Here is a 12,197-nt window from a genome sequence, read left to right on the forward strand (position 1 = left end):
AGACCATGCAGAAATAGAAATGATACATACACTTGAAATTATATAAGAAGAAGAAGTCTCTGGAGAGATGAAGAGAATTGAAACAGTAATTTGCACTTCCAAAATAATTGAGATCGCTCCTGCACACCTCGTTTTCTTGATTCCGTCTTCAATTTTGCCTTCTTACCCCCTGACAAATTTGATTCACAACACCTAAGGCTTCTATCTTCAACATCACCATCACGAACTATTTCAATGGCATTCAACAAAGTGGTCGCGGTTCTTACCGTGGGTCTCGCCGCGGTTCACGGTGCAGTTCCAACAATCCCCGGCTTCAGTCTGACGTGGAGTGACGACTTTGTGGGATCTGCAAACAGCTTGCCCAATACCGGCAACTGGATCATCGACACCGGTACCTCCTACCCTGGCGGCCCTGCCAACTGGGGCACCGGAGAGATCCAGACCTATACCAGCAGCGTCAATAATCTTCGTATCAACGGAAACGGAGCTCTCCAGATTACAGCCATCAAAGCTTCATCTGGTTCTTGGACATCTGCTCGTATTGAATCTCAGCGCGGAGACTTCATGGCCCAGGCTGGTGGCAAGATGCGCATCCAAGCTAGTCTCAATCTTCCCGTTGTTGGTAGCAATGGCATTGGGTATTGGCCAGCATTCTGGACTCTTGGGAATGCATACCGCGGCAACTATTGGTGAGTCACGATAAGAAGCGCACGAGTACTAGCTATGTGCTGACAAAGTTGGAAGGAATTGGCCTGCCATTGGTGAGTTTGATATCATGGAGAACGTCAACGGAATCAACCGCGTTTGGGGTGTCATGCACTGTGGTGTCAACCCCGGAGGTCCCTGCAAAGAGACTGACGGCCTCGTCGGAAGCCGCGAATGCCCCAACACCGCCTGCCAGGGTAACTTCCACACCTACACCCTCGAGGTTGACCGCACCGCTGAGCTCGAGGCTGTGAGGTGGTTCGTTGATGGCATTCTATTCTGGCAAGTCGTTGAGACCGATTTGCCCGCAGACGTTTGGACCCAGGCGGTCCACTCGCCTCACTTCATTCTGCTGAACTTCCCTCTCGCCTAATTTTTCTTGGCATCTGCTGTTAGTGAATGAGTGAGCCTACCACCAAATTACTAACAGCCGAAAACTCTTCACCTCCCCTTGCCGGAGCCCGCATCCGCGATGGCCTCACAGCCGCCGTCGGGCACCGGACTGATGTCGGCCGACCAAGCCGACCCCGAACCAGGCTCCGGGACACCTCCGGAGCCGAACCCCACCTCAAGAGCTAAGCGACGCCGCGACGCCGAGGCACAGCCGACCCGGCCCAGCCTAACGGGAAGCCAGCTTGATGCCACCACCGACGCCCCTACCTCGGCCGAGGGGCCCGCAGCCTCTACCGCATCTGCTCCGAGCGGATCTGCCACAGGGTCCGTCTTGACAGCCCTTGCAGAAGAAGCTAGACAGTACGAGGCACGGAAAGACGTCTTTCTGACCATTGCACGGTCCGTCGACAGCGTTGTCGCCAGCTTTGACGGTTCTAGAAAGCAGATCGCGAAAGAAGCCACTGCCTATGTCATTCAAACCCTCAAGAGACTGATCAATCACGAGACAAGCCCAATAGCGGCCCGGAGTTGGGCGGCTGTCGTCGCACCGATGGCGGGCAACACCACTGCGGCGACCCGGAGCGGCCAGAGCTGCCAGAGCTCTGCCCGCCCGAAGGCCACACTCCCCGCCGAGGATCAGCCGCAGGCGCAGCCGAAGGAGGACCTCCGCATCTTTGCCCGCGTCCCGGAAGAAAGCTTAGCGGCCGCTCGGAAGATCGCACCGTTCGCCGTACGACAGATCGTCTGTAAGGCCGTTGGCCTGGGGCTAGCGGACCTTCCCCACGTCTACCATATCAGCACAGGTTACTCTCTGAAGCCGCGAAACAAGCAAATACAGGAAAGACTACTTGCAAGTAAGGCAAAGCTGGCGGAATGCCTCGGCGCCCACCAGGTCGAGACGCCTATCAAGTGGTACACTTACGTTGTGCCGCGATGCCCAACAAAACTACACAGCATTGGCGGGGACGTCCTGGACCCAGCCACACTCGTTGAAGATGAGGTCTTCGCACAGACAGGACAGAAGCCTGTCCTTGCTCGACCGTCCCGCCTTGGGCCCAACCCAGTCACGAACGAAATATCTTGGCTCATATCATTCACATCAGAGGTCACGCCCTTCAGGCTCTTCAACCAAAGCGGCAGATCTCTGCCCGTCAAGAAACGAAGGACGCTCATCCGACACGACCCCGGCTGCCAGGGCTACCACTCCAACCGGTTCTGCGGACGACGACCGATCTGCAGCAACTGCGGAAGACCTTCCGATTCACACGAAACGGGACCCTGCATGGCCAGGCCCCAATGTGCCAACTGCTGCGGCCCCTTCCAAGCCAGCCACACAGACTGCCCAGCGAGGCCCTCGGCCGTAAACGGCGTCGTCTCCCTTCCCGGTCGAAAGGAGCGGGCTCGGATCCGGAAGGCCGGCCAGAAAGCATCGGACACTCTGTACAAGGCTACTCGATCCGACAGTAGCCAGGAGGCGGCAGGCGTCCCTACCTCCACCAGCCAGAACCAGCAACCCGGCGCCAAGCGCGCGCGCACGAGAACGCCCTCCGCAAGCTCGATCGTTTGCCTCGGTGACGGAAGCACTGACAGCAGCAGCATGGATGAAGACGAGGCGGACGAAGGCGAAGGCGAAGACTCCCCCGACAACACCTCCATCGACCGTCCCGTGCTACCCATGCCAAGCAGGAGCCAACGGGCAGCACAGAAGCCAAACTACAACGTCGCGAATGCCTACACCCACCTCGAACTCGACTCGGAGACGTAAGCCGAGAGCGGCGACCCCACGGATGCTACGCGTTGCGCAGGGCAACGTCGGAAAGATCTCCCCGGCGCACACGGCTTTCCTGCAGCTCTGCTGGGAGGCTCAGATAGATGTGGTCCTCGTCCAGGAACCCTGGACGGGCTGGAAGGACGGAAACGTGCAACTGAACACGCACCCGGGTTTCGACTCTTTCGTCCCGGTCGACTTCTGGGACAGCGAAGGAACCAGACCAAGAGTATTGACCTACACACGCAAAGGGATAGGGATGACGGTGGAGCAGCAGAGGCCTGTCCACACGAGAGACGTACTGTGGCTGGTGGTCGACAAAACGACGACTATCGTCAACGTGTACAGACAACCCCGCGACCCCCACAGCCGCACAACAGGGATACTGCTAGAACTCAAACCCCCGGAGCGAGCTTTGATCGCGGGTGACTTCAACGCGCATCACTACTCTTGGGAGCCCGGGACGAGGAACGGGAACCGGGGAGATGACATCGCAGGCTGGGCAGACGGCCACAATCTCTCTCTTATCAGCGAAGTTGGGGTGGCAACCCAGGATTGCGGACATGTCCTGGACCTGGCTTTCTCTAATATCCCTTTTGCGCACGCGCAGGTCAGCCCACAGCTACACCCGGGAGCTGACCACGAGGCCATCGTGGCCGTCATACCACTACTCAAACGCCCAGTGTCACAGGGAGAGGGCCACCCGCAGCCACGGCCACTGTCAGTGCCCGACTCGGCGCTGCCTCGGCTGAGAGACCTGATCGAAGGGGGGCTAGCTGCGATGCCCAATCTGGGGGATCAACCTACTCCGGAAGACCTGGACGGGCAGGCAAGTCACATCGTCGAGCTCTTCTCCCGAGCCATTGAGGCGGTCGGCAAGAAGAGAGGAAAACATGGTAAAGGCGCGGCTTGGTGGACGGAGGAATGCGCAGAGGCCCACAGAGCATACCGTGCTGCCCGCAACCAACAAGCCTGGGAGACGGAGCAAGATGCGCACCTTTATCTAATGGAGAAACGAAAGGCGTTCCTGAGCACGGTGAGGAAGGCTAAGCGAGCATACTGGGCCGGAAAGATCGATGGAGTCGCTTCAGACCGGGACCTGTACCAGATCATGGGTTGGCGGAAGGCGAGCCTACTGACCAGAGCACCCCCATTGGTTGTGGACAACCAGACGATCGAGGATACTAACGAAAAGGCTCAAGCGCTTCGGGGAGCCCTTCTCGACAGGTTTAGTGCGGAAGATGACGCACCGGGTGACCCGTTTGACGTACCCGTCGTCCCGAGGCGAGCGATTACTTGGCAGGACAATGTTAGCGGAGAAGAAGTGAAGACGGCCACCTTAACAAAGACAACGACCCCTGGTGTGGACGGCATCACAACACGCCTCCTCCAGGCATGCTGGGATGTCATCTCGGAACCGGTCAGGCAGCTATTCCAGTCCTGTATGCGGGCCGGCCACTTTCCTCTGCCCTTCCGCAGAGCTGAGGTGGTCATGATCCAGAAGGCCGGCAGGGATGCCTCCAAGCCCGGGTCCTGGCGGCCGATCGCGCTCCTCTCGTGCCTGGGCAAGGGACTAGAGCGACTGATAGCCAGAAGGATGGCGTCCCTGGCGATTGTCGAGCGCATCATCAGTCCGCAACAGATCGGGGCTCTACAAGGCAGGTCAGCCGTCGATCTGACGACCTGCCTCACCCACGACATCGAGATGGCCCTCCTAAAAGGACTCACGGCGACACTTCTGACTATGGACGTAAAAGGGGCGTTCGACTCCGTCCTTCGGAACCGGCTCGTCATTAGACTGCGTCAGCAGGGATGGCCACATGGCCTGACCAGACTGATCTTTAGCTTCTGCTGCAACCGCACCGCTAGAGTCCGACTGGAAGAAAGCACAACGGAGTACTTCCCGCTGTCATGCGGGCTGCCTCAGGGGTCACCACTATCTCCCATTGCCTTTCTGCTCTACATCGCAGAGATACTTGAAGACGACCCGAACGCGCGATTCGGGTACGCGGACGACATCGCCACTCTGGCCATCAGCCCCTCCCTGGAGAGCAACGTCGCAATACTCAACCGAAGCGCAGCCGGCATTCTCAGATGGGGCTTGGAGAACAAGGTCTCCTTTGACCCGAGCAAGTGCGAGGTCATCCACTTTACTAGGAAGCACGGCCAGCCAGCGGAGCTGCCAGAGGTCCGGGCGGGGGATTTGGTGGTCAAGGCCTCGACGAAACCTGTACGCTGGCTGGGTGTCTGGTTCGACAAGAGACTGTCCTTCCGGCACCATGTCGACGCAAAAGTAGCTGCAGCAAAGAGGGCAGCTCAACATCTGAGACAGCTTACGAACACAAAGAGGGGACTCCCAGCGGCCGCCGTGCGAAAAGCCGTCGTCTCCTGCGTACTGCCGATCGCGCTCTTCGGCGCCGAAACATGGTACGCAGGTATCACGAAGCCGGCTTCGAGACGCCAAGCGGAGACAGACACGAATCCGCCTCTCCAAGGAAGACCCGTCAACACAGGCCAAAAGGGGCTCGTGCAGAAGATCGACAGCGTCATTACAGCGGCAGCAAGGGCCGTTCTGCCTGTCTGGAGGACAACGCCAACCAGTAGCCTCCTCCGAGACGCCGGCTTACCGTCAGCCAAAGTCGCCTTAGAGGGCGTCCGCTTACGGGCCGCAGTCCGACTACAGAGGATTGATCGCCGACACCCGCTAGTCGCGCGGCTCTCCCAGCAGGGACAGCAACAGACGAGACTACAACGGACGGCTGAACTTCTGCCAAGATGCGGAAGACCAGCGTTCCTTCAATCACAGTACCTGCCAAGCTCACAGGATCAGATAGTGGTTTCCGTATGCTAGCAGGCTCGAAAGCTTTCGCAGCCTCTTCTTTGCATTGAACTACTATCTGATCCTGTGAGCTTGGCAGGTACTGTGATTGAAGGAACGCTGGTCTTCCGCATCTTGGCAGAAGTTCAGCCGTCCGTTGTAGTCTCGTCTGTTGCTGTCCCTGCTGGGAGAGCCGCGCGACTAGCGGGTGTCGGCGATCAATCCTCTGTAGTCGGACTGCGGCCCGTAAGCGGACGCCCTCTAAGGCGACTTTGGCTGACGGTAAGCCGGCGTCTCGGAGGAGGCTACTGGTTGGCGTTGTCCTCCAGACAGGCAGAACGGCCCTTGCTGCCGCTGTAATGACGCTGTCGATCTTCTGCACGAGCCCCTTTTGGCCTGTGTTGACGGGTCTTCCTTGGAGAGGCGGATTCGTGTCTGTCTCCGCTTGGCGTCTCGAAGCCGGCTTCGTGATACCTGCGTACCATGTTTCGGCGCCGAAGAGCGCGATCGGCAGTACGCAGGAGACGACGGCTTTTCGCACGGCGGCCGCTGGGAGTCCCCTCTTTGTGTTCGTAAGCTGTCTCAGATGTTGAGCTGCCCTCTTTGCTGCAGCTACTTTTGCGTCGACATGGTGCCGGAAGGACAGTCTCTTGTCGAACCAGACACCCAGCCAGCGTACAGGTTTCGTCGAGGCCTTGACCACCAAATCCCCCGCCCGGACCTCTGGCAGCTCCGCTGGCTGGCCGTGCTTCCTAGTAAAGTGGATGACCTCGCACTTGCTCGGGTCAAAGGAGACCTTGTTCTCCAAGCCCCATCTGAGAATGCCGGCTGCGCTTCGGTTGAGTATTGCGACGTTGCTCTCCAGGGAGGGGCTGATGGCCAGAGTGGCGATGTCGTCCGCGTACCCGAATCGCGCGTTCGGGTCGTCTTCAAGTATCTCTGCGATGTAGAGCAGAAAGGCAATGGGAGATAGTGGTGACCCCTGAGGCAGCCCGCATGACAGCGGGAAGTACTCCGTTGTGCTTTCTTCCAGTCGGACTCTAGCGGTGCGGTTGCAGCAGAAGCTAAAGATCAGTCTGGTCAGGCCATGTGGCCATCCCTGCTGACGCAGTCTAATGACGAGCCGGTTCCGAAGGACGGAGTCGAACGCCCCTTTTACGTCCATAGTCAGAAGTGTCGCCGTGAGTCCTTTTAGGAGGGCCATCTCGATGTCGTGGGTGAGGCAGGTCGTCAGATCGACGGCTGACCTGCCTTGTAGAGCCCCGATCTGTTGCGGACTGATGATGCGCTCGACAATCGCCAGGGACGCCATCCTTCTGGCTATCAGTCGCTCTAGTCCCTTGCCCAGGCACGAGAGGAGCGCGATCGGCCGCCAGGACCCGGGCTTGGAGGCATCCCTGCCGGCCTTCTGGATCATGACCACCTCAGCTCTGCGGAAGGGCAGAGGAAAGTGGCCGGCCCGCATACAGGACTGGAATAGCTGCCTGACCGGTTCCGAGATGACATCCCAGCATGCCTGGAGGAGGCGTGTTGTGATGCCGTCCACACCAGGGGTCGTTGTCTTTGTTAAGGTGGCCGTCTTCACTTCTTCTCCGCTAACATTGTCCTGCCAAGTAATCGCTCGCCTCGGGACGACGGGTACGTCAAACGGGTCACCCGGTGCGTCATCTTCCGCACTAAACCTGTCGAGAAGGGCTCCCCGAAGCGCTTGAGCCTTTTCGTTAGTATCCTCGATCGTCTGGTTGTCCACAACCAATGGGGGTGCTCTGGTCAGTAGGCTCGCCTTCCGCCAACCCATGATCTGGTACAGGTCCCGGTCTGAAGCGACTCCATCGATCTTTCCGGCCCAGTATGCTCGCTTAGCCTTCCTCACCGTGCTCAGGAACGCCTTTCGTTTCTCCATTAGATAAAGGTGCGCATCTTGCTCCGTCTCCCAGGCTTGTTGGTTGCGGGCAGCACGGTATGCTCTGTGGGCCTCTGCGCATTCCTCCGTCCACCAAGCCGCGCCTTTACCATGTTTTCCTCTCTTCTTGCCGACCGCCTCAATGGCTCGGGAGAAGAGCTCGACGATGTGACTTGCCTGCCCGTCCAGGTCTTCCGGAGTAGGTTGATCCCCCAGATTGGGCATCGCAGCTAGCCCCCCTTCGATCAGGTCTCTCAGCCGAGGCAGCGCCGAGTCGGGCACTGACAGTGGCCGTGGCTGCGGGTGGCCCTCTCCCTGTGACACTGGGCGTTTGAGTAGTGGTATGACGGCCACGATGGCCTCGTGGTCAGCTCCCGGGTGTAGCTGTGGGCTGACCTGCGCGTGCGCAAAAGGGATATTAGAGAAAGCCAGGTCCAGGACATGTCCGCAATCCTGGGTTGCCACCCCAACTTCGCTGATAAGAGAGAGATTGTGGCCGTCTGCCCAGCCTGCGATGTCATCTCCCCGGTTCCCGTTCCTCGTCCCGGGCTCCCAAGAGTAGTGATGCGCGTTGAAGTCACCCGCGATCAAAGCTCGCTCCGGGGGTTTGAGTTCTAGCAGTATCCCTGTTGTGCGGCTGTGGGGGTCGCGGGGTTGTCTGTACACGTTGACGATAGTCGTCGTTTTGTCGACCACCAGCCACAGTACGTCTCTCGTGTGGACAGGCCTCTGCTGCTCCACCGTCATCCCTATCCCTTTGCGTGTGTAGGTCAATACTCTTGGTCTGGTTCCTTCGCTGTCCCAGAAGTCGACCGGGACGAAAGAGTCGAAACCCGGGTGCGTGTTCAGTTGCACGTTTCCGTCCTTCCAGCCCGTCCAGGGTTCCTGGACGAGGACCACATCTATCTGAGCCTCCCAGCAGAGCTGCAGGAAAGCCGTGTGCGCCGGGGAGATCTTTCCGACGTTGCCCTGCGCAACGCGTAGCATCCGTGGGGTCGCCGCTCTCGGCTTACGTCTCCGAGTCGAGTTCGAGGTGGGTGTAGGCATTCGCGACGTTGTAGTTTGGCTTCTGTGCTGCCCGTTGGCTCCTGCTTGGCATGGGTAGCACGGGACGGTCGATGGAGGTGTTGTCGGGGGAGTCTTCGCCTTCGCCTTCGTCCGCCTCGTCTTCATCCATGCTGCTGCTGTCAGTGCTTCCGTCACCGAGGCAAACGATCGAGCTTGCGGAGGGCGTTCTCGTGCGCGCGCGCTTGGCGCCGGGTTGCTGGTTCTGGCTGGTGGAGGTAGGGACGCCTGCCGCCTCCTGGCTACTGTCGGATCGAGTAGCCTTGTACAGAGTGTCCGATGCTTTCTGGCCGGCCTTCCGGATCCGAGCCCGCTCCTTTCGACCGGGAAGGGAGACGACGCCGTTTACGGCCGAGGGCCTCGCTGGGCAGTCTGTGTGGCTGGCTTGGAAGGGGCCGCAGCAGTTGGCACATTGGGGCCTGGCCATGCAGGGTCCCGTTTCGTGTGAATCGGAAGGTCTTCCGCAGTTGCTGCAGATCGGTCGTCGTCCGCAGAACCGGTTGGAGTGGTAGCCCTGGCAGCCGGGGTCGTGTCGGATGAGCGTCCTTCGTTTCTTGACGGGCAGAGATCTGCCGCTTTGGTTGAAGAGCCTGAAGGGCGTGACCTCTGATGTGAATGATATGAGCCAAGATATTTCGTTCGTGACTGGGTTGGGCCCAAGGCGGGACGGTCGAGCAAGGACAGGCTTCTGTCCTGTCTGTGCGAAGACCTCATCTTCAACGAGTGTGGCTGGGTCCAGGACGTCCCCGCCAATGCTGTGTAGTTTTGTTGGGCATCGCGGCACAACGTAAGTGTACCACTTGATAGGCGTCTCGACCTGGTGGGCGCCGAGGCATTCCGCCAGCTTTGCCTTACTTGCAAGTAGTCTTTCCTGTATTTGCTTGTTTCGCGGCTTCAGAGAGTAACCTGTGCTGATATGGTAGACGTGGGGAAGGTCCGCTAGCCCCAGGCCAACGGCCTTACAGACGATCTGTCGTACGGCGAACGGTGCGATCTTCCGAGCGGCCGCTAAGCTTTCTTCCGGGACGCGGGCAAAGATGCGGAGGTCCTCCTTCGGCTGCGCCTGCGGCTGATCCTCGGCGGGGAGTGTGGCCTTCGGGCGGGCAGAGCTCTGGCAGCTCTGGCCGCTCCGGGTCGCCGCAGTGGTGTTGCCCGCCATCGGTGCGACGACAGCCGCCCAACTCCGGGCCGCTATTGGGCTTGTCTCGTGATTGATCAGTCTCTTGAGGGTTTGAATGACATAGGCAGTGGCTTCTTTCGCGATCTGCTTTCTAGAACCGTCAAAGCTGGCGACAACGCTGTCGACGGACCGTGCAATGGTCAGAAAGACGTCTTTCCGTGCCTCGTACTGTCTAGCTTCTTCTGCAAGGGCTGTCAAGACGGACCCTGTGGCAGATCCGCTCGGAGCAGATGCGGTAGAGGCTGCGGGCCCCTCGGCCGAGGTAGGGGCGTCGGTGGTGGCATCAAGCTGGCTTCCCGTTAGGCTGGGCCGGGTCGGCTGTGCCTCGGCGTCGCGGCGTCGCTTAGCTCTTGAGGTGGGGTTCGGCTCCGGAGGTGTCCCGGAGCCTGGTTCGGGGTCGGCTTGGTCGGCCGACATCAGTCCGGTGCCCGACGGCGGCTGTGAGGCCATCGCGGATGCGGGCTCCGGCAAGGGGAGGTGAAGAGTTTTCGGCTGTTAGTAATTTGGTGGTAGGCTCACTCATTCACTAACAGCAGATGCCAAGAAAAATTAGGCGAGAGGGAAGTTCAGCAGAATGAAGTGAGGCGAGTGGACCGCCTGGGTCCAAACGTCTGCGGGCAAATCGGTCTCAACGACTTGCCAGAATAGAATGCATCAACGAACCACCTCACAGCCTCGAGCTCAGCGGTGCGGTCAACCTCGAGGGTGTAGGTGTGGAAGTTACTCCTGGCAGGCGGTGTTGGGGCATTCGCGGCTTCCGACGAGGCCGTCAGTCTCTTTGCAGGGAACCCCGGGGTTGACACACAGTGCATGACACCCCAAACGCGGTTGATTCCGTTGACGTGTCTCCATGATACAAACTCACCAATGGCAGGCCAATTCCTTCCAACTTGTGTCAGCACATAGCTAGTACTCGTGCGCTTCTTATCGTGACTCACCAATAGTTGCCGCGGTATGCATTCCCAAGAGTCCAGAATGCTGGCCAATACCCAATGCCATTGCTACCAACAACGGGAAGATTGAGACTAGCTTGGATGCGCATCTTGCCACCAGCCTGGGCCATGAAGTCTCCGCGCTGAGATTCAATACGAGCAGATGTCCAAGAAAAGATGAAGCTTTGATGGCTGTAATCTGGAGAGCTCTCGTTTCCGTTGATACGAAGATTATTGACGCTGCTGGTAATAGGTCTGGATCTCTCCGGTGCCCCAGTTGGCAGGGCCGCCAGGTAGGAGGTACCGGTGTCGATGATCCAGTTGCCGGTATTGGGCAAGCTGTTTGCAGATCCCACAAAGTCGTCACTCCACGTCAGACTGAAGCCGGGATTGTTGGAACTGCACCGTGAACCGCGGCGAGCCCACGGTAAGAACCGCGACCAATCTTGTGTTGAATGCCATTGAAATAGTTCGTGATGGTGATGTTGAAGATAGAAGCCTTAGGTGTTGTGAATCAAATTTGTCAGGGGGTAAGAAGGCAAAATTGAAGACGGAATCAAGAAACGAGGTGTGCAGGAGCGATCTCAATTATTTTGGAAGTGCAAATTTACTGTTTCAATTCTCTTCATCTCTCCGAGACTTCTTCTTCTTATATAATTTCAAGTGTATGTATCATTTCTATTTCTGCATGGTCTCAGCTACATGTTGTCGTCCTGAGCTTCATTCCAGTAGATTGAATTGACTAGCCGTACACACATGGTGGTCCGTTGCAACACAACGCGGGGGAACACTGCGAGAACCCCACGATCCATGCATGGTGTTGTCTCCTTTCCACCCCACACGCACTCCATGTCTTATTGAACGAGGGTAAATTGCCAGGAGGGAACGCCCTTTTTCAACTAGTGGACCCTTTCAAGATGTTCCGAAGAAGAAGTTGGGGAATCACATGGCGCAAATGATGGCCTGAGAAAGGTAGCCAATATCGAGTCGTCTAGCCTCTGGGGCCAGACCGACAGTTCGTCTGATCTTGATTCCTGACAGACACTGTAGCATCGGGGTCCCACTGGCATTTTTGGGTCGTCAACCACCCCTAGGACTTGAATTGAGCATGATTCAGAAAGAGCATACTAGAAAATAAGCTGTGGTCTATGCAAGTCACTGGGAACCGTTCGCAAAATCACTCGCAGGGCAGGTTCAGATTGAAAACAAACCACTCCATGAGTCATCGGAGGGGGGCGTTTCCGGTTGCTAAAGTTAGGTGCGGCGGGATGGGTGAATATTTCAGGGCCCAAAGGAGTACTTGCAGGCAAAATGGAGAATTCTAGGATGAGCCTTTCTTGGCGGAGGCAAGAACCCATATCCCATGTGGTGCAAAATGTAACCCTGTACTTCGGCTAAGTCTTCTTCTCTTCACAACTGCTTGGGAGTCAGCA

General features: G+C 58.1%; 2 protein-coding genes across 2 annotated transcripts; one reads left to right on the forward strand and one right to left on the reverse strand.

The window, feature by feature from the left end:
- Positions 1-234: 234 nt before the first annotated feature.
- On the forward strand, positions 235-1,078 carry BDP55DRAFT_731258 (family 16 glycosyl hydrolase; the record flags this gene model as incomplete). Its single annotated transcript, XM_060579794.1, has 2 exons — positions 235-689; positions 745-1,078. The coding sequence occupies 2 exons, from the start codon at positions 235-237 to the stop codon at positions 1,076-1,078; spliced, it is 789 nt and encodes a 262-aa protein (XP_060426769.1).
- A 9,230-nt stretch (positions 1,079-10,308) lies between these two features.
- On the reverse strand, positions 10,309-10,731 carry BDP55DRAFT_245010 (uncharacterized protein). The gene has a single exon (XM_060566237.1). The coding sequence runs from the start codon at positions 10,642-10,644 to the stop codon at positions 10,399-10,401; it is 246 nt and encodes an 81-aa protein (XP_060426770.1). The 5' UTR covers positions 10,645-10,731; the 3' UTR covers positions 10,309-10,398.
- Between the last annotated feature and the right edge of the window lie 1,466 nt (positions 10,732-12,197).

The sequence above is a fragment of the Colletotrichum godetiae genome (genome assembly GCF_030913485.1).
Source record: "Colletotrichum godetiae strain CBS 193.32 chromosome Unknown BDP55scaffold_36, whole genome shotgun sequence".
NCBI lineage: Eukaryota > Fungi > Ascomycota > Sordariomycetes > Glomerellales > Glomerellaceae > Colletotrichum > Colletotrichum godetiae.

What these genes read in the sequence shown, in the direction of transcription:
- BDP55DRAFT_245010 (XM_060566237.1), bottom strand. Translation starts at nt 10,644, where the DNA reads ATGCACTGTGTGTCAACCCCGGGGTTCCCTGCAAAGAGACTGACGGCC.